We start from the raw sequence: 21,479 nt of genomic DNA, 5'->3' as shown, positions 1-21,479 counted from the left end.
CTTTTGTTCGATAAATTCCTTCATTATATCCCCAAAATGTCAATTTATTTGGCGCATTTGATTCAGAAATACACCAGTTCCAACTCGCCTACAAAGTATCTAATAAGTTACCTGTAAACTTGGTCCAAACATTTCAAACAACGTTCCAAACTTATGTATCCTAAAACGTAAATAATCGATCAAATTTAAGACGGGAAATACTGTGCTCAATACCGGACGGAAAAAAAGTGAAGCGAGTTCCAGATCGCACGCTCCAAAAGACTTGAGTCCCTTTGTGTGACACATGGAAAGAACAGGGCTACTTCTTCATTTCTCAAAGGAAAAACATCAACAATTTCTAAAGACTGTTGACATCTAATGGAAGCCATAGGAACTGCAAGCATATTTCTATTAAAAAGAGCTTCCCATAGAAACCTAATGGAAAACACATTGAGCTCAAACATGTTTTCCCCTGGATGGATTGTGCTCGGGGTTTCGCCTGCCAAATCAGTTCTGTTATACTCACAGACACTATTAAAACAGTTTCAGAAACTTCAGAGTGTTTTCTATCCAAATCTACTAATAATATGCATATACTAGCTTCTGGGCCTGAGTAGCAGGCAGTTTACTTTGGGCATGCTTTTCATCCGGACGTGAAAATACTGCCCTCTAGCCCAAAGAGGTTTTAAGGAACTGATACTCTTGTGTAAGCCTTATTAAAGCTACAAAAGTGTCAGTGCTCAACCTTAACATGTGTTGACAATACAACAGAACAGATTAACTGGAATGACATCATGGGTGGCCAAAAATAACTATCTGTAAGCCATGCCTCCAACTGGCTGGTTCAAAATAATCTAATGTGTGTTCTGTCCAATATTTACCCAAATTCGGTTGTTTTTAACCCAGCATATATTTTTTTTTGGGGGGGGGGGGGGGTGTAATGAGCATAACAAAGGCAATTCAGAAAAAGTGCAACAATTATTAGCGTGTCCATTAGCACTACAAGTACCGAAGACAACAGATCAATATTGTAGCTCTCAAACTCTAAGCGGCATTCTGCTGTCTCCCTACAGTTTTCAGCCATTAGTTTCGCCCACAATAATTCATCAGAGAGAAAGAATCGTTCAAATAAAAAAGAAAACTTACTGTAGAATTTTTGCACAGATCCATACAGCCATCGGTGCCTCAATCCGACGAAACTACACTTCCGTTACACTTCCCAAGTCACACGCTTGAGCTAATTAGCACATGCGGTCGCCTCGTCTTCTGTCTGTTTTCCGTAAAAACAAGCACTGTAACATGGAGATATGGCCGTGTGGGTACACTAACCTGATAAGATGTGTATCAATTTAACCTTTCGTTATACAAAATAAAAAAAAGATTTCTAGATGATATTTAAGATAAGATCTTTATACTTCCAAAACCGTACCACAAGCAACGAGTGTTAATGTTTAGATTGAGAATAAGGACTCTTAACAAAACTCCCCTGTACAGAAGGTGCCTTCGTCCAATGACTTATGTGTAATTTAATGGAACTGAGAGTCATGATCAAGGGATAGGAATTCTGTACAAAGATTCAAAACCAACTGGCAGTTCCTTTTGGGTTTACCAGTATAAATCAACAATTATCAGACAACCAGTAATACATACCCAGACAGTGGCTTGCTCTACTCAGGCAATCATAAATATGGTAGGTATTTCAAATGATCCTCTTCGATGATATGTGACTTAAAGTCCTAAGTATTTATGATTGAGTAGAGCAAGCCACTATCTGGGTGTGTATTATTGGTTGTCTGATGATGATTTATACTGGTAAAGCTGGTTACTGTGCTCTGTGACGTGGATGCGGGGGAGGGCATTCGTGTCAGGTGTGCCCTCTAGAAAACCAGTATGAGTGTTTGCACTCAGGCTAGAATGGAAGGCGACCGGTGCGTAGGAGAAGAAGATATCTGTAGAGTTCAAAGGGTACTCGCACTGAAAACCATGAAAAAGGCATAACCCTAGGAGGCCGAGATTCAAAAAAATAATGCACTTATTTTTATCCATGCGCAAAAGAATACAAAAGGTGAAAGTGCAAGGTGCGAAAAAACAAAAACGAAGCATATGTTTCAGCCTTATGCCTTCATCAGTGCTGTACAAACAAATTAGGAAGACAAGTACTTAAGGAGACACACCTGCTGTGCGTAACAGGCTCAACAGGTGCAAGCAGATAGTTGATTAGATACTGGAGAATAGGGAGTCAATAAATATTAACAAGGAATATGTAGAAGAAAATAGAAAATGGACAATTCAAATGTCACATATAATCGGAAAAAGGCTAGGCTACAAAACAATATCAGAAGCAATAGATATAAAATACTCAAGTAGACTAAAAATCTGAGTGCTGGGGGGGACTGCTGGTGCTTAACCGTAGTTGTCTGCGTGTAACGCTAGTGTATTGCAAGCCACATGGTGGTACTGTAGATACACTACATTGTTAGATCCACAGGTAATACATCTATTGATAGTGTACCCATCTGTATGGCCACGTGAGGACAGCGAGCACTCGTGGCAGATGTGCCCTCTATATAACTTTATGGCAAGGTATTTACTGTATGGGCAGGTTCGAGGGCACCTCCTTTCAATCCGGGTCCTTCACCCAGACAGTGTAGTTGAGCACGACAAACAACAACCACCAGTATGTGTAATTGAAATGGGAGTACAAGCCTTTTCTCTTACAAAAGAGGATAAGACGAGGACGCCCAAGCCATTGTTTGTTTTTTATAGTTGATATTGGCCGCGAAATGCTAACAGCTCATTCAAACAGCCATTTTGAGTGTATTGATCTTTTCTCTTTGATACTTGTGTTAATGGCCACATGTTAATAATTGTTGCACTTTTTGTGCATTGTCTTTGTTATGCTAACTAGGCCTGCTTTATGGCTATACTTTCTACTTCTGCTAGCCTAATATTGTTTATTTGCTTGCCATGCTATATAGCCATTGATAAATTAGCCTGCTATTGCTTCGGCCTACCATGCTGCACGCTATTGTAACCCTTTCTGGCCATTCATTGTTAACTGCTGCTATATTTAAATAGTTTTACCCATTAAATGCTGCTATTAACAGCTGATGAATTATGTATGTTCATTGCTGGTTTTGCCTGTTATTATTTGCACCTTTCTCTATCTCCTTTTAGATAAACCATACTCCAGACAAATCCAGCCAAGTCTCAATTCAAAACGAGTCTCATGTCAACCATTCCCTGCCATGTATCATCTCCATTACCTGAATCTATAATGACTCTTTAACTGAAGTCCCACAGTAGATGGGCATCACCATAACCCTCACCTAAACCTCAATCAGTTACAATATTGTAACAGAAGAATATTGTGTGACAGGCCAGGAACCAAAGTTGTAGTCAGTGTTTCTCTGTGCACCCTTATTAGGGGAGTACATGCAGGGTGGGGTGGGGGATACGGCGTGGCGTCATTGCTTTTTATTCCTGTGAGCAACTGTTTTGTGACCTTGCGGTCTTGAAGAAAATGTTTGGTGTGGTCTATTATGAGTGGTATGTGTTCAGTTTGACCATCAGTGAGTTTATTCATGTGACAATATTCAAGATGTTCATTATGTAAAGCCACTGAAATGTCTTTTTGTTTTCAGTTGGTTTGTTTGGAGAGGCTTTGCTGGTTTGAGGTTGAGGCAGTTTATTGGCAGCGCCTAAAATACATATTATTTATGTAAATACAGTGGTTAACTGTTCTGTCTTTTCTACAATCTGAAGTACAGTATTGTTTGTCACTATCACTGGTCATCTAAATCAACAATTATCAGACAACCAGTAATACATATTTCAAATGAAACTTGGTCAGCTGAATCGCTGTGAAAGTATTGTTGTATTTCAGAAAGCTATCTAGGATAAGTAACAGATACAGTGGGGAGAACAAGTATTTGATACACTGCCGATTTTGCAGGTTTTCCTACTTACAAAGCATGTAGAGGTCTGTAATTTTTATCATAGGTACACTTCAACTGTGAGAGACGGAATCTAAAACAAAAATCCAGAAAATCACATTGTATGATTTTTAAGTAATTAATTTGCATTTTATTGCATGACATAAGTATTTGATCACCTACCAACCAGTAAGAATTCCGGCTCTCACAGACCTGTTAGTTTTTCTTTAAGAAGCCCTCCTGTTCTCCACTCATTACCTGTATTAACTGCACCTGTTTGAACTCGTTACCTGTATAAAAGACACCTGTCCACACACAATCAAACAGATTCCAACCTCTCCACAATGGCCAAGACCAGAGAGCTGTGTAAGGACATCAGGGATAAAATTGTAGACCTGCACAAGGCTGGGATGGGCTACAGGACAATAGGCAAGCAGCTTGGTGAGAAGGAAACAACTGTTGGCGCAATTATTAGAAAATGGAAGAAGTTCAAGATGACGGTCAATCACCCTCGGTCTGGGGCTCCATGCAAGATTTCACCTCGTGGGGCATCAATGATCATGAGGAAGGTGAGGGATCAGCCCAGAACTACACGGCAGGACCTGGTCAATGACCTGAAGAGAGCTGGGACCACAGTCTCAAAGAAAACCATTAGTAACACACTACGCCGTCATGGATTAAAATCCTGCAGCGCACGCAAGGTCCCCCTGCTCAAGCCAGCGCATGTCCAGGCCCGTCTGAAGTTTGCCAATGACCATCTGGATGATCCAGAGGAGGAATGGGAGAAGGTCATGTGGTCTGATGAGACAAAAATATAACTTTTTGGTCTAAACTCCACTCGCTGTGTTTGGAGGAAGAAGAAGGATGAGTACAACCCCAAGAACCCATCCCAAACGTGAAGCATGGAGGTGGAAACATCATTCTTTGGGGCTGCTTTTCTGCAAAGGGGACAGGACGACTGCACCGTATTGAGGGGAGGATGGATGGGGCCATGTATCGCGAGATCTTGGCCAACAACCTCCTTCCCTCAGTAAGAGCATTGAAGATGGGTCGTGGCTGGGTCTTCCAGCATGACAACGACCCGAAACACACAGCCAGGGCAACTAAGGAGTGGCTCCGTAAGAAGCATCTCAAGGTCCTGGAGTGGCCTAGCCAGTCTCCAGACCTGAATCCAATAGAAAATCTTTGGAGGGAGCTGAAATTCCGTATTGCCCAGCGACAGCCCCGAAACCTGAAGGATCTGGAGAAGGTCTGTATGGAGGAGTGGGCCAAAATCCCTGCTGCAGTGTGTGCAAACCTGGTCAAGAACTACAGGAAACGTATGATCTCTGTAATTGCAAACAAAGGTTTCTGTACCAAATATTAAGTTCTGCTTTTCTGATGTATCAAATACTTATGTCATGCAATAAAATGCAAATTAATTACTTAAAAATCATACAATGTGATTTTCTGGATTTTTGTTTTAGATTCCGTCTCTCACAGTTGAAGTGTACCTATGATAAAAATTACAGACCTCTACATGCTTTGTAAGTAGGAAAACCTGCAAAATCGGCAGTGTATCAAATACTTGTTCTCCCCACTGTATAAGTCATTTTGGTGTTCTCTTGTTAATGTGTTTCTAAAAAACAAACCTATCCTCTGTTCTAATCAACTTTGCTTGTTCTTTATATCTAGTTCTGTACTGTTTCCCTTTAATGGGCCTAGAATCTGTCGAATGTTTTGGATGTTACAATTGTAATAAATGTTTTATATTTTTGCTAAAGTGTTGCCTGGTTTGTTGCATTGCTCAGAATGTTGACCCAACTCAATAGGTGGCCTGTCACCAACCTGTCTTATGTTCTGGTTGAGGTGATCCACTTATTATACAGTAACTGTCGTAGTCTGGTGGTTCTGCAATTTTAGCTAACCCTAGTCAGCAGGTGTTACTACAGTCATGTCTTCAAAAACACTACAGTGAATACTATAGTGTATATACATTTAGACCATAGTATACTTTAGTATACTTTAGTATTAGTATTAGGCTGTGAATGTCTAAAATATTTGAACTAGAACCACAATGGAATTAAATACTTAATGAATTAACTTTGTTTTCGACAAATCTCTAAATGCATTGTATCGACGTTTGTGGTTGTATTGTGTTTTTAAATCGATTTTGACGATCAGTCAAGGGATACTACAGTGTGGAGTAGAGTATTCTACAAAACTCTATAGTTGGCACACCACGATCTAGGGGGAACCTCAGGAAATCCCCGGCATGAGCTCCCTAAGGACATTTCACATACTTTTCAAATCAAAATGGCATTGTTAAAGCTAGCTAGCCGTCCAATCTGAAAATTCTCAATTAAGTACTACGTGACAAAGGATATTACAGATAAGTGATAATGCCCGACAAGCCGGTGTTTGGAGGAAATATTGACACAGGTGTTAGGAAAATATATCCTACAAACACTGGCCCTGAGGGCATTATCACTTTTATACAACGGGTTACCAACATCTTCAAATAATGATTGACATATTTTCATGAATGTTATTTTGATTTATTTATTCATACTATTTCCTCCTTCCACAAGATATAGTCCCAAAACAAATCTTGGGTTGCTACCCAAGCCGGCTGGTCGTTGGTTCTATCTGTTCGGTTGCTAAAGACGCCACCCAGTCATTCAGTCTTTTTGTTCTGTATCTATGGACACGACCCAGTCGTTTGTTCTAAATGTTACATTGCCATACTGGCTGGCAACGTTCTTAACCCTTACTTGCTAGCTAGGAAACTATGGCTAACAACTACGGCTAGCCAGAATAACAGCAAAGTAGCTTCATTTGCATTTGTTTAAGCTGTTTTCTAGTGACATTTATTTGGATGCATCCATAACAATGAGCTAAAGAGGCGTGATTTCGCCTGGCATAGAAAATGTGCTCACTCGTCAGGACACTGTTGTTCAGAGGAGCTAGCCAACAACAAAGCTAACACAATCACTTCAAACTGAAGCTGGAAAGATTAGCTGTACTTCGTATCATTTGACCTTTTTTCAATTTACATTTCTTTGTATATATCCATAAAAATTATGCCAGCTGATTCATGATTTCGATTGGGTGAGAAACATTGCCTGCCTGTCTCGAGACTCCCGAGACATTCATTACTATGGTACAGCTGTAGATCGAATTTGAATATTGAAACAATGTTGCAAATGTCGGAGAGACAGACAGCAAGGTTTATACAAGTCGCCGCTGTTGAAAACTAAATGTTAGTCTAAAAGAAATGTGAGATGATGTATAGATTCTTTTTATAGTGGAGATCAAGTTCATACATTTCCTGGCTGGGCTGATGAGACAGAGGATTGAGCAGTCAGATGGAACAGAGTAAATAGGCATTTTAACGTCATAGATTTAGCCGGTGGTAACTTGTGGAAAAGACACTGGCTGGAATGCGGTTTTAACCAATCAGCATTCTGGATTAGACCCACCAGTTGTATAATGTATAGTATTCTACACAGTATACTACAACATTCTAAAGTAAGCAGTACATAATCAAGGAAACTACAACATGGAGTATAGGATTCTACACTGTACTATAGTTTACTATATAATTCTATAGTAAGTACTAGAGTGAACTGTAGCATTTTTTTATGTGGACAGGAAGAGATTAAACATCCTGTAACAGATTCATAAACACCATAAACAACTTGCTGCAAAATATCTAAAAATGTAGTTGAATGTGCAGATTTATTGTCCCTGCTTCACTAGTTGTGGTTCTATAAGAATGTCAGAATTGTTATATTTTATTGGATGTTATATTCAGGTTGAGGATATAAGCTATGTGCCAAACGGTGCACTATATAGAGAATTCGGGACGCACACAGAGTACGATCTGTGGCCTTGTGTTTGTGCTGTATTCCAGCCTGTCCTAAAGACTCTGGAGACATTGAACCTGGGGGAGAATAACCTGCAGAACAGAGGTATCCACACACTGAGGGAATCTCTGATGATGAACCACTCACTTTTGCAGCTAGGCCTGGAACACACACACATCACGTGTGAAGGTACTCACCTTTCACACAGTCGTCACTCATGTTATTTTGTGTGTTTGCTATCTCTTCATACTACTGTGTTACTATAAATGTGTGTGTGTGTGCGTGTGTGTGTGTGTGTGTGTGTGTGTGTGTGTGTGTGTGTGTGTGTGTGTGTGTGTGTGTGTGTGTGTGTGTGTGTGTGTGTGTGTGTGTGTGTGTGTGTGTGTGTGTGTGTGTGTGTGTGTAGGTGCTGTGGCTTTGGCTGAGTTCCTAGCTGAGAGCCGTCAGATCCAGCGTCTGGACGTGCGTGAGAACGAGGTCAGGGCTGGAGGTCTCATGGCCCTCTCTCTGGCCTTACGAATCAACCACAGCCTCACCTCACTAGACCTGGACCACACACCCAAACAGGAACAGGTACATCAGTCTCAAGCATCTCAAATTCTACCCTATTCCCTATGTAGAGCAGTACCTTTGATCATAGCAACTTTTCCCTATATAGTGCACTACTTTTGGCCAGAGTCAGACACTAAAAAGTCATCCATGGCGATTAATGTTGCGATACGTCTTCAGTGTTGTTGCCTTTTTGTCCTCTGTGTCTCTTGAGGAGACGCAGAGCTGAGGAGAACGATGCGGCCACAACTTAAATATGAATACTTTAATCCACAGTTGTTGGTTGGTCATGTTAAAGTTCACAATTAGAAGTCAGATAAAGACGACTAAAAAGTCATCCATGGTGGTATGTCAGTGTTTTTCTCCTCTGTGTGTGTCTGTGAAGGCCTGAGGAGAACTATTCTGCCACTACCTTAATACAGGCCCCTGCTGGATTCACAAAATAATTACCCGCACTTGCCATCTGTTTGTCATGATTTTATCTCAGCTAACTTATTTGCATATTAAAGCATTAATTAAAATCTCCAAGGAACGGAATTCTTACTTTAAAATTAACTCCAACGGCTTCTTGTGGATGGGGCTCTAAACTTGTTTTATTTTAGTGTTTGCAGTTTCATTTTGGTGTTTACTCATTTAATTCAAATTCTATTAAATTTCTTCCCCGGTGACAGAAGTCAACTGGATATACAGTATATGCCTGTTTATGTGGGGAAAAATGGGAAGCTATTATTTGAAATGATGATAGGTTAACGTACTGTGCATACTGTGAATGTGTACCTATACCAGGCCAGGTACTGTATCAATTTTAATGGGGACAGAAATAAATTCCTTGTTGGAGAAAAGCATTTCATGCCTAGCATCAGACACACAACCTTATGATTAGCGTTTCTGTTGTGGAGACAGGAGTTACTGTGGTTTCAGTCCGGGATGTTTAAGGCATGGTAATAAGGAATATTTTTGCGCTGTGCCATCGTAAGGTTTGGAGTCACACAGCTGGGATTTGTCTTGGCGGTCGTGCTGATCCAGGTGGGAAGAGTGACGATTGTATTAAAAAGCAAATCTTTCCATCAGAAAGCAGCAGGGGGCCAGATCAAGTGTTCCTCACTCAGTCCCGCTGTATTCCCCGGGTCGCAAAGAAATGTGAAAATTTCATTTTTCGAAAGGAAAATGACTGGGTATGTGTGTGGGAGTGTATGTGTGTCTGTAAAAGAGTGGGCGTGGGATGCCGTTGGTCTGCCCGTATGTGGTGTGTGTGTGGCTATGTGTGTGTGGTTCAATTGTGGATGCGCATATTTAAAAGACAAAAAGGTGGCGGGGCCTGGGACTCGGAGGGATGGGAGGAAATCTGGGTCCTTGCATCTTTGTTTACAAGCGTCAGATTTCTCATGTCTGCTGCCGCACTGCTCCATTTGATCATTGGCCTGTTTGCTGTTAATTATTAATTATTTACCCATCTAAAATATTCATTGAGCCAGCAGCCTTATGAAAAGCAACATTCAGAGCGTGTAGATATCTGTAGCCGCTGCTTCCCTGCCTGCAAGGCTGCAAGGTGAAGAGAGGCTGTTTATCCTGCTTATCAACCTGCCTAATAAACAAACTACATGGGCTGCGTACCAAATTGTCACCCTTTTCCCTATGTTGTGCGCTATATAAGAAATAGGGTGCCATTTTGGACAGACCACCTCTTCATCAAACTTCATTTAGCAGCTGCCTCTTAATCGCTAGTTTGATGTGTGGGTATTTCGTTTTGTTGGTCAATATCCTGTGTGGCTCAGTTGGTAGAGCATGGCGCTTGCAACTCCAGGGTTTTAGGTTCGATTCCCACGGGGGACCAGTCTGAGAAAATGTATGCAGTCACTACTATAAGTTGCTCTGGATGAGAGCATATGCTAAATTATGTAAATGTAGAACGGCTCTGCCCTACAGTGGAGGGGTACAGTGAGGAAGTTGAATACCTAGACTAGGTTGTCATTGTGAAAGTGTAGTTCCCTTCAAAGAGTGATCATTAGGAGAGCAGGGGGTGGTCTAGGGTTACTTGAGCTGGGACTCTGTGGGGAAAGATGCAGAGTGGAAGACACAGCCTTTTGGAAACTGTTTTAGAATGCTGTGTGTTGGAAAGTTATTTTGTTGCTTTGTGTGATGGCATTGGGGCGTTGGTAGAGGGGTACAGGTGTGAAGGGAGGAGGATGTGGAGGGGGTCTCTGGGGAGCTGTTTTGGGGGGGCTCTTTATCACACAGGGGTGCAGTAAGAAAGGGAGGATGAGGCAGTCATTGGGGAAGATGTTTTTTGGGGGCCCCTCTCTTTTGGCTTGGTCAGTCTCGGTGGCTGGTTGTTTGACGGCTGGGATGGGACAACCTGTCCATGCATATAGTCAGCACTCAGGTTCAGGCTCAGAGGGGTGATGGGCTGCATCATCATAGGCAGAGCCAGCACAGCGCTCCAGAGACCACAGCAGAGGTCGCGTCCCATATGGCATATTCCCTACGGGCCCTGGTTAAAAGTAGCGCACTAAATAAGGAAAAGGGTGCCATTTGGAACACAGACGTACGCCACCCGACCCACCCAGAACCACAGAGATGATGCCTCAGAGATGGAGCCCTCACACAGAGAGCGAACTGGCATTCAGACCCTCCCTGCTTTTCACCGCATTGCTGCAATAAGAGAGGCACGGAGGCTTTAACGAGGACTTCTGCATATTACCCTAACTCAACAACTATCAAAAGACCACTCTGACCACTGTTTCGGACATTGCTATAATCACAAAGCCATCTACTGCTGAACTCCGACTGTAACCATCACCATTAGAGCTGCTAGTAATGCATCAGAGGATAGAGCCTCTCAAACAGAAAATGAACCAGTGTCTCTCAAACACAAACACAACAACAAACTCGTAGCTCGCTGCACTCCTGATGTATTTTCAGGGAAAAATAGGCATATTTGCCAGCTGTGTAATTTACTGCTGCTCTCATTTGCATATTAAAGCCTTAATTAGCCCCTCCGAGCGTGTGTGTGTGTGTTTTGGGGTGGGGCGTGGGGGGGGTAGTGTAATCATCGGACGTGTAGTCACGGGGGAGGACGATGTGTTTGTGTCCGGGGGGAGGTGGAGAAGGGGGGGAGTGGGCCCGTGTGGGAGGGATCCGGGAACGGGCCAGAACAGAGGCAGACTGCACAGTCGTAGTCTTCTGGGGGTCTCTGTTGACCATGTACTGCATGCTGTATCCCTTTGTTCCCCCTGCTGCTCTGGGGGGGAGGAAGGAGGGTGAGGGTGCTGTATGTATGAAGCAGGGGTTGCGTTGCGCCGTTTCGGAGCTCTTTCCGGGCCCTTTGATGTGTCACACTTGGTCTATCTATCTTGCTATCATTTTAATGGCTCCTCCTCTCCTCTCCAACACTTCTCAGCAGTCAGAGGTGTGACCCACACGTTCACAGGAAGTACAGAGGGCTGTTTTTTTTGGTTGTGGTAGACAGGGAGATGGAGAGGAGAAAGGAGGTGTTGGGAGAGAGGGTGGCAATATGCATGAGAAAACAAACTCAAGGGCACATTTGGTCTTTTCAAGGCTGGCACGAGGGTGTTCTAGTTTATTGATTAGCTCTTATATGTTTTCCTGCTCCCTCCTCCCCAGTTGATACCATATGTGTATGGTTATTATGAGGTCATGAACTACATAAACTCAGCATAAAAAGAAACGTCCCTTTTTCAGGACCCTGTCTTTCAAAGATAATTCGTAAAAATCCAAATAACTTCACAGATCTTCATTGTTAAGGGTTTAAACATTGTTTCCCATTCTTGTTCAATGAACCATAAACAATTAATGAACATGCACCTGTGGAACGGTCGTTAAGACACGAACAGCTTACAGACGGTAGGCAATTAAGGTCACAGTTATGAAAACGTAGGACACTAAAGAGGCCGTTCTACTGACTCTGAAAAACACCAAAAGAAAGATGCCCAGGGTCCCTGCTCATCTGCGTGAACGTGCGTTAGGCATGCTGCAAGGAGGCATGAGGACTGCAGATGTCGCCAGGGCAATAAATTGCAATGTCCGTACTGTGAGATGCCGAAGAAAGCGCTACAGGGAGACAGGACGGACAGCTGATCGTCCTCGCAGTGGCCAGACCATGTGTAACAACACCTGCACAGGATCGGTACATCCGAACATCACACCTGCGGGACAGGTACAGGATGACAACAAAAACTGCCCAAGTTACACCAGGAACGCACAATCCCTCCATCAGTGCTCAGACTGTCCGCAATAGGCTGAGAGAGGCTGGACTGAGGGCTTGTAGACCTGTTGTAAGGCAGGTCCTCACCAGACATCACCGGCAACAACGTCGCCTTTGGGCACAAACCCACCGTCGCTGGACCAGACAGGCCTGGCAAAATGTGCTCTTCACTGACGAGTCGCGGTTTTGTCTCATCAGGGGTGATGGTCAGATTCGTGTTTATCGTCAAAGGAATGAGCGTTACATTGAGGCCTGTACTCTGGAGCGGGATCGATTTGGAGGTGGAGGGTCCGTCATGGTCTGGGGCGCTGTGTCACAGCATCATTGGACTGAGCTTGTTGTCATTGCAGACAATCTCAACGCTGTGCATTACAGGGAAGACATCCTCCTCTCTCATGTGGTACCCTTCTTGCAGGCTCATCCTGACATGACCCTCCAGCATGACAATCCCACCAGCCATACTGCTCGTTCTGTGCGTGATTTCCTGCAAGACAGGAATGTCAGTGTTGTGCCATGGCCAGCGAAGAGCCCGGATCTCAATCCCATTGAGCACGTCTGGGACCTGTTGGATCGGAGGGTGAGGGCTAGGGCTTTTCCCCCAGGAATGTCCGGGAACTTGCAGGTGCCTTGGTGGAAGAGTGGGGTAACATCTCACAGCAAGAATTGTAAAATCTGGTGCAGTCCATGAGGAGGAGATGCACTGCAGTACTGGTGGCCACACTAAATACTGACTGTTACTTTTGATTTTGACCACCCCCCCTTTGTTCAGGGACACATTATTCAATTTCTGTTAGTCACATGTCTGTGGAACTTGTTCAGTTTATGTCTCAGTTGTTGAATCTTGTTATGTTCATACAAATATTTACACATGTTAAGTTTGCTGAAAATAATCGCAGTTGACAGTGAGAGGACGTTTATATTTTTTTGCTGAGTTTACATGTATGCAATACATACAGTACCAGTCAAAAGTTTGGACACACCTACTCATTCAAGAGTTTTCTCTTTATTTTGACAATTTTCTACTTTGTACATCAAAACTATGAAATAAAACATATGGAGTCATGTAGTAACCAAAAAATCCAAATATATTTCAGATTCTTCAAAGTAGCCACCCTTTGCCTTGATGACTGCTTTGCACACTCTTGCCATTCTCTCAATCAGCTTCATGAGGTAGTCACCTGGAATGCATTTGATTGAACAGGTATGCCTGGTTAAGAGTTAATTTGTGGAATTTCTTACCTTCTTAATGTGTTTGAGCCAACCGGTTTGTGTTCAAATCAAATCAAATCAAATCAAATTTTATTAGTCACATACACATGGTTAGCAGATGTTAATGCGAGTGTAGCGAAATGCTTGTGCTTCTAGTTCCGACAATGCAGTAATAACCAACAAGTAATCTAACCTAACAATTCCACAACTACTACCTTACACACACACACAAGTGTAAAGGGATAAAGAATATGTACATAAAGATATATGAATGAGTGGTGGTACAGAACGGCATGGCAGATGCAGTAGATGGTATAGAGTACGGTATATACATATGAGATGAGTACTGTAGGGTATGTAAACATAAAGTGGCATAGTTTAAAGTGGCTAGTGGTACATGTATTACATAAAGATGGCAAGATGCAGTAGATGATATAGAGTACAGTATATACATATGAGATGGGTAATGTAGGGTATGTAAACATTATATTAAGTGGCATTGTTTAAAGTGGCTAGTGGTACATTTTTACATAATTTCCATCAATTCCCATTTTTAAAGTGGCTGGAGTTGAGTCAGTATGTTGGCAGCGGCCGCTAAATGTTAGTGGTGGCTGTTTAACAGTCTGATGGCCTTGAGATAGAAGCTGTTTTTCAGTCTCTCGGTCCCTGCTTTGATGCACCTGTACTGACCTCGCCTTCTGGATGATAGCGGGGTGAACAGGCAGTGGCTTGGGTGGTTGTTGTCCTTGATGATCTTTATGGCCTTCCTGTGACATCGGGTGGTGTAGGTGTCCTGGAGGGCAGGTAGTTTGCCCCTGGTGATGCGTTCTGCAGACCTCACTACCCTCTGGAGAGCCTTACGGTTGTGGGCGGAGCAGTTGCCGTACCAGGCGGTGATACAGCCCGACAGGATGCTCTCGATTGTGCATCTGTAGAAGTTTGTGAGTGCTTTATGTGACAAGCCGAATTTCTTCAGCCTCCTGAGGTTGAAGAGGCGCTGCTGCGCCTTCTTCACAACGCTGTCTGTGTGGGTGGACCAATTCAGTTTGTCCGTGATGTGTACACCGAGGAACTTAAAACTTTCCACCTTCTCCACTACTGACCCGTCGATGTGGATAGGGGGGTGCTCCCTCTGCTGTTTCCTGAAGTCCACAATCATCTCCTTTGTTTTGTTGACGTTGAGTGTGAGGTTATTTTCCTGACACCACACTCCGAGGGCCCTCACCTCCTCCCTGTAGGCCGTCTCGTCGTTGTTGGTAATCAAGCCTACCACTGTAGTGTCATCCGCAAACTTGATGATTGAGTTGGTGGCGTGCATGGCCACGCAGTCGTGGGTGAACAGGGAGTACAGGAGAGGGCTCAGAACGCACCCTTGTGGGGCCCCAGTGTTGAGGATCAGCGGGGTGGAGATGTTGTTACCTACCCTCACCACCTGGGGGCGGCCCGTCAGGAAGTCCAGGACCCAGTTGCACAGGGCGGGGTCGAGACCCAGGGTCTCGAGCTTGATGACGAGTTTGGAGGGTACTATGGTGTTAAATGCTGAGCTGTAATCGATGAACAGCATTCTCACATGGGTATTCCTCTTGTCCAGATGGGTTAGGGCAGTGTGCAGTGTGGTTGCGATTGCGTCGTCTGTGGACCTATTGGGTCGGTAAGCAAATTGGAGTGGGTCTAGGGTGTCCGGTAGGGTGGAGGTGATATGGTCCTTGACTAGTCTCTCAAAGCACTTCATGATGACGGAAGTGAGTGCTACGGGGCGGTAGTCGTTTAGCTCAGTTACCTTAGCTTTCTTGGGAACAGGAACAATGGTGGCCCTCTTGAAGCATGTGGGAACAGCAGACTGGGATAAGGATTGATTGAATATGTCCGTAAACACACCAGCCAGCTGGTCTGCGCATGCTCTGAGGACGCGGCTGGGAATGCCGTCTGGGCCTGCAGCCTTGCGAGGGTTAACACGTTTAAATGTTTTACTCACCTCGGCTGCAGTGAAGGAGAGCCCGCAGGTTTTGGTAGGGGGCCGTGTCAGTGGCACTGTATTGTCCTCAAAGCGGGCAAAAAAGTTGTTTAGCCTGTCTGGGAGCAAGACATCCTGGTCCGCGACGGGGCTGGTTTTCTTTTTGTAATCCGTGATTGACTGTAGACCCTGCCACATACCTCTTGTGTCTGAGCTGTTGAATTGCGACTCGATTTTGTCTCTGTACTGGGACTTAGCCTGTTTGATTGCCTTGCGGAGAGAATAGCTACACTGTTTGTATTCGGTCATGCTTCCGGTCACCTTGCCCTGGTTAAAAGCAGTGGTTCGCGCTTTCAGTTTCACGCGAATGCTGCCGTCAATCCACGGTTTCTGGTTTGGGAATGTTTTAATCGTTGCTGTGGGTACGACATCGTCAATGCACTTCCTAATGAACTCGCTCACCGAATCAGCATATTCGTCAATATTGTTGTTGGACGCGATGCGGAACATATTCCAATCCGCGTGATCGAAGCAGTCTTGAAGCGTGGATTCAGATTGGTCGGACCAGCGTTGAACAGACCTGAGCGCGGGAGCTTGTTGTTTGAGTTTCTGTTTGTAGGCTGGAATCAACAAAATGGAGTCGTGGTCAGCTTTTCCGAAAGGGGGGCGGGGGAGGGCCTTATATGCGTCGCGGAAATTAGTATAACAATGATCTAGGGTTTTCCCAGCCCTGGTAGCACAATCGATATGCTGATAGAATTTAGGGAGTTTTGTTTTTAGATTAGCCTTGTTAAAATCCCCAGCTACGATGAATGCAGCCTCAGGGTGTGTGGTTTCCAGTTTACAAAGAGTCAGATAAAGTTCGTTCAGGGCCATCGATGTGTCTGCTTGGGGGGGAATATATACGGCTGTGATTATGATTGAAGAGAATTCCCTTGGTAGATAATGCGGTCGACATTTGATTGTGAGGAGTTCTAGATCAGGTGAACAGAATGACTTGAGTTCCTGTGTGTTGTTATGATGATCACACCACTTCTCGTTAATCATAAGGCATACCCCTCCGCCCCTCTTCTTACCGGAAAGATGTTTGTTTCTGTCGGCGCGATGCATGAAGAAACCAGCTGGCTGCACCGACTCCGTTAGCGTCCCTTGAGTTAGCCATGTTTCCGTGAAGCAGAGCACGTTGCAATCCCTGATGTCTCTCTGGAATGCTACCCGTGCTCGGATTTCATCAACCTTATTGTCAAGAGACTGGACATTGGCGAGTAGTATGCTAGGGAGTGGAGCGCGATGTGCCCGTCTCCGAAGCCTGACCACGAGACCGCCTCGTTTGCCCCTTTTTCGGCGTCGCACAGGGTCGCCGGCTGGGATCAGATCCATTGTATTGGGTGGAAGGCAAAACACTGGATCCGTTTCGGGAAAGTCATATTCCTGGTAGGAACGATGATGAGTTGACGTTAATCGTATATTCAGTAGTTCCTCCCGACTGTATGTAATGAAACCTAAGATTACCTGGGGTACCGATGTAAGAAATAACACATAAAAAAACAAAATACTGCATATTTTCCAAGGAACGCGAAGCGAGGCGGCCATCTCTTTTCGGCGCCGGAAAGGTACAAGGTAGGGGTGTTATAGAGATGATAGCCGTATTTGGTAAAAGTTCACATTATGGCAAGAACAGCTCAAATAAGCAAAGAGAAACGACAGTCCATCATTACTTTAAGACATGAAGGTCAGTCAATCCGGAAAATTTCAAGAACTTTGAACGTTTCTTCAAGTGCAGTCGCAAAAACCATCAAGCGCTATGATGAAACTGGCTCTAATGAGGACCGCCACAGGAAAGGAAGACACAGAGTTACTTCTGCTGCAGAGGATAAGTTCATCAGAGTTACCAGCCTCAGAAATTGCAGCCCAAATAAATGTTTCACAGAGTTCAAGTAACAGACACATCTCAACATCAACTGAATCAGGCCTTCATGGTCAAATTGCTGCAAAAAACAACAACTTAAGGACACCAATAATAAGAAGAGACTTGCTTGGGCCAAGAAACACGAGCAATTGACATTAGACCGGTGGAAATCTGTCCTTCGGTCAGATGAGTCCAAATTGGAGATTTTTGGTTCCAACCGCCGTGTCTTTGTGAGATGCAGAGTAGGTTTCCAGGTGAAGCTGGTTGAGAGAATGCCAAGAGTGTGCAAAGCTGTCATCAAGGCAAAGGGTGGCTAATTTGAAGAATATCAAATATATTTTAATTTGTTTAACACTTTTTTGGTTACTACATGATTCCATACGTGTTATTTCATAATTTTGATGTCGTCACTATTATTCTACAATGTAGAAAATAGTAAAAATAAAGAAAAACCCTTGAATGAGTTGCTGTGTCCAAACTTTTAACTGGTACTGTATATTTCAAACTGAACTGTCAAAGTGTCATGTAGCTTTGACTCTCACAAGTCATAGAGTTCCCTTTTAACTGTCCTAACCCAAGTGCATTCAAACACACGTGGTTCATTCATTCAAACAGTGTTTTTATAATGACCAAAAACACAGAAAGTTCTGCAATTTATATCATACCGCTCTTCGTTAGAGGGGGGTTTAGTGTGTATATACACTACCATTCAAAGGTTTGGTGTCACTTTGAAATTCCCTTGTTTTTGAAAGAAATTCACATTTTTGGTCCATTAAAATAACATCAAATTGATCAGAAATATAGTGTAGACATTGTTAATGTTGTAAATGACTTGTAGCTGGAAACTCTGCCTAGAAGGCCAGCATCCCGGAGTCGCCTCTTCAGTGTTGACGTTGAGACTGGTGTTTTGTGGGTACTATTTAATGAAGCTGCCGTTTGAGGACTTGTGAGGCGTCTGTTTCTCAAACTAGACACTCTAATGTACTTGTCCTCTTGCTCAGTTGTGCACCGGGGCCTCCCACTCCTCTTTCTATTCTGGTTAGGTGCAGTTTGCGCTGTTCTGTGAAGGGAGTAGTACACAGCGTAATATAAGATATTCAGTTTCTTGGCAATTTCTCCCATGGAATAGCCTTCATTTCTCAGAACAAGAATAGACTGATGAGTTTCAGAAGAAAGTTCTTTGTCTCTGGCCATTTTGAGCCTGTAATTGAACACACAAATGCCGATGCTCCAGATACTCAACTAGTCTAAAGAAGGTCAGTTTTATTGCTTCTTTAATCAGGACAACAGTTTTCAGCTGTGCTAACATAATTACAAAAGGGTTTTCTAATGATCAATTAGCCTTGTAAAATGATAAACTTGGATTAGCTAACACAACGTGCCATTGGAACACAGGAGTGATGGTTGCTGATAATGGGCCTCTGTACGACTATGTAGATATTCCATAGAAAATCTGCCGTTTCCATCTACAATAGTCATTTACAACATTAACAATGTCTACACTGTATTTCTGATCAATTTGATGTTATTTTAATGGACAAAAATTGTGCTTTTCATTCAAAAACAAGGACATTTCTAAGTGACCCCAAACTTTTCAACGGTAGTGAAAAGGTAGTGTTGATGTTATTTTATTTTAATGGACCAACGGTAGTGTGTGTGTGTGTGTGTATATATATATATTTATATATTTATATATATATATATATATATATATATATATATATATATATATATATATATAGTTGAAGTCGGAAGTTTACTTCACCTTAGCCAAATACATTTAAACTACGTTTTTCACCATTTTTGATATTTAATCCTAGTTAAAATTCCCTGTCTTAGGTCAGTTATGATCACCACTTTATTTTAAGAATGTGACGTGTCAGAATAATAGTAGAGAGAATGATTTATTTCAGCTTTAATTTCTTTCATCATATTCCCAGTGGGTCAGAAGTTTACATACACTAAATTAGTATTTGGTAGCATTGCCTTTGAATTGTTTATATTGGGTCATACGTTTCGGTTAGCCTTCCACAAGCTTGCCACAATAAGTTGGGTGAATTTTGGCCCATTCCTCCTGACAGAGCTTGTGTAAATGAGTCAGGTTTGTAGGCCTCCTTGCTCGCACACACTTTTTCAGTTCTGCCCACAAATGTTCTATGGGATTGAGGTCAGGGCTTTGTGATGGCTACTCCAATACCTTGACTTTGTTGTCCTTAAGCCATTTTGCCACAACTTTGGAAGTATGCTTGGGGTCATTGTCCATTTGGAAGACCCATTTGCGACTAAGCTTTAACTTCCTGACTGATGTCTTGTGATGTTGCTTCAATATATCCACATCATTTTCCACCCTCATGATGCCATCTATTTTGTGAAGTGCACCAGTCCCTCCTGCAGCAAAGCACCCCCACAACATGATGCTGCCACCCCCGTGCTTCACGGTTGGGATGGTGTTCTTCGGCTTGCAAGCCTCTCCCTTTTTCCTCCTTCTATTTTTGTTTCATCAGACCAGAGGACATTTCTCCAAAAAGTATGATCTTTGTCCCCATGTGCAGTTGCAAACCGTAGTCTGGCTTTTTATGGCGGTTTTGGAGCTGTGGCCTCTTCCTTGTTGAGCGGCCTTTCAGGTTATGTCGATATAGGACTCGTTTTACTGTGAGTATAGATACTTTTGTAGCTGTTTCTTCCAGCATCTTCACAAGGTCCTTTGCTGTTGTTCTGGGATTGATTTGCCCTTTTCGCACCAAAGTACATTCATCTCTAGGAGACAGGACACATCTCCTTCCTGAGCTGTATGACGGCTGTGTGGTCCCATGGTGTTTATACTTGCGTACTATTGTTTGTACAGATGAACGTGGTACCTTCAGGCGTTTGGAAATTGCTCCCAAGGATGAACCAGACTTGTGGAGGTCTACAATTCTTTTTATATATATATACAAAATATATATGCGATGCATAAGTAGGGGTGTCGGATGGTAGCGCCTCTGTGGGCATGTCCTGGTGCTCTACGCTCAAATGCCCCCGAGTCACCAGTCACCCATCGTAGAGCCCAGAGAGCCTGACGCCCGCTCATCTGAATACCATGAAGCTCTCTGTCTCACTCTCGATCGCGCTCGCTTGCTCTCTCCCCGCTTTCATCAGGATCTCACCATCCACTGAGAACCAAGCCATCCCTTTCACTTTCAAATGGCTGCTGCCTGCCTTCTCAGCTGCTGAGAAGGAAGAAATTGACCGGTCCACGCTGGCTGAGGAGGATTTGGGTATAAATATGGATAGTTTAATTTCTTCATTTCAGTCACTTGCCCCAGCGAGGGTGAGTGCTCCACCACAACCACCCCGCTCTTCGTCCATACGATGTCCCGCTGTCTGATCGTCTGTCAGGGAGAGGAGCAGCGGGGACCTTGGTGGTTGGCCGATGGAGCCGGGGAGGAGAGACACTCTAACGGCTGAGTACTCGGCTGGGTCGGCCCAGTGGCAGAGAGAGAGAGAGAAAATAAGTTGAGACACTTTCCCGAGTGTCTCTCGAAGACGAGAGGAGAGTGGGAGAGGAGTGGTAGGTGAGGGAGAGAGGAGAGTGAGGGAGGGGAGATGAATTGGCAGGTTACCTCTGTGGCTTTTCCCTCTCTCTCTCCTCAGACCCCCTGGAGTGGTGATAATTCCCCACACTTCCTCCAGGTCTCCTTCACCTTTAGCTCTGCTGGGATGGTCTGTCTGCTAACAGATCAATACTCAGCCCTTATGATCAGCACTTAACATGTAGTGTCCCAGTCCGCACCTCTCAACCAATTTGTTTATGAAGATTTAATTGAGTTATTGTTAAAAACAGGACACAGACTCTGAGAGCCATGCAGCGATGATTAAATGCGCCCAAATG

The 21,479-nt window shown here is 43.6% G+C and overlaps 1 protein-coding gene across 1 annotated transcript in view; it reads left to right on the top strand.

Moving 5' to 3' along the window:
- LOC139553069 (protein phosphatase 1 regulatory subunit 37) overlaps positions 1-21,479 on the top strand; it is a 69,719-nt gene that overhangs the window by 30,372 nt on the left and 17,868 nt on the right. The window contains exons 9-10 of the mRNA XM_071365040.1: positions 7,810-7,951; positions 8,169-8,335. Coding sequence (XP_071221141.1) covers positions 7,810-7,951; positions 8,169-8,335 — 309 coding nt within the window. The remainder of the gene's footprint in view (positions 1-7,809; positions 7,952-8,168; positions 8,336-21,479) is intronic.

This window comes from Salvelinus alpinus, chromosome 25 (assembly GCF_045679555.1).
Source record: "Salvelinus alpinus chromosome 25, SLU_Salpinus.1, whole genome shotgun sequence".
Lineage (NCBI taxonomy): Eukaryota > Metazoa > Chordata > Actinopteri > Salmoniformes > Salmonidae > Salvelinus > Salvelinus alpinus.
Note: the sequence above shows the minus strand (reverse complement) of the source record. Positions and strands in the feature narration are given on the sequence as shown.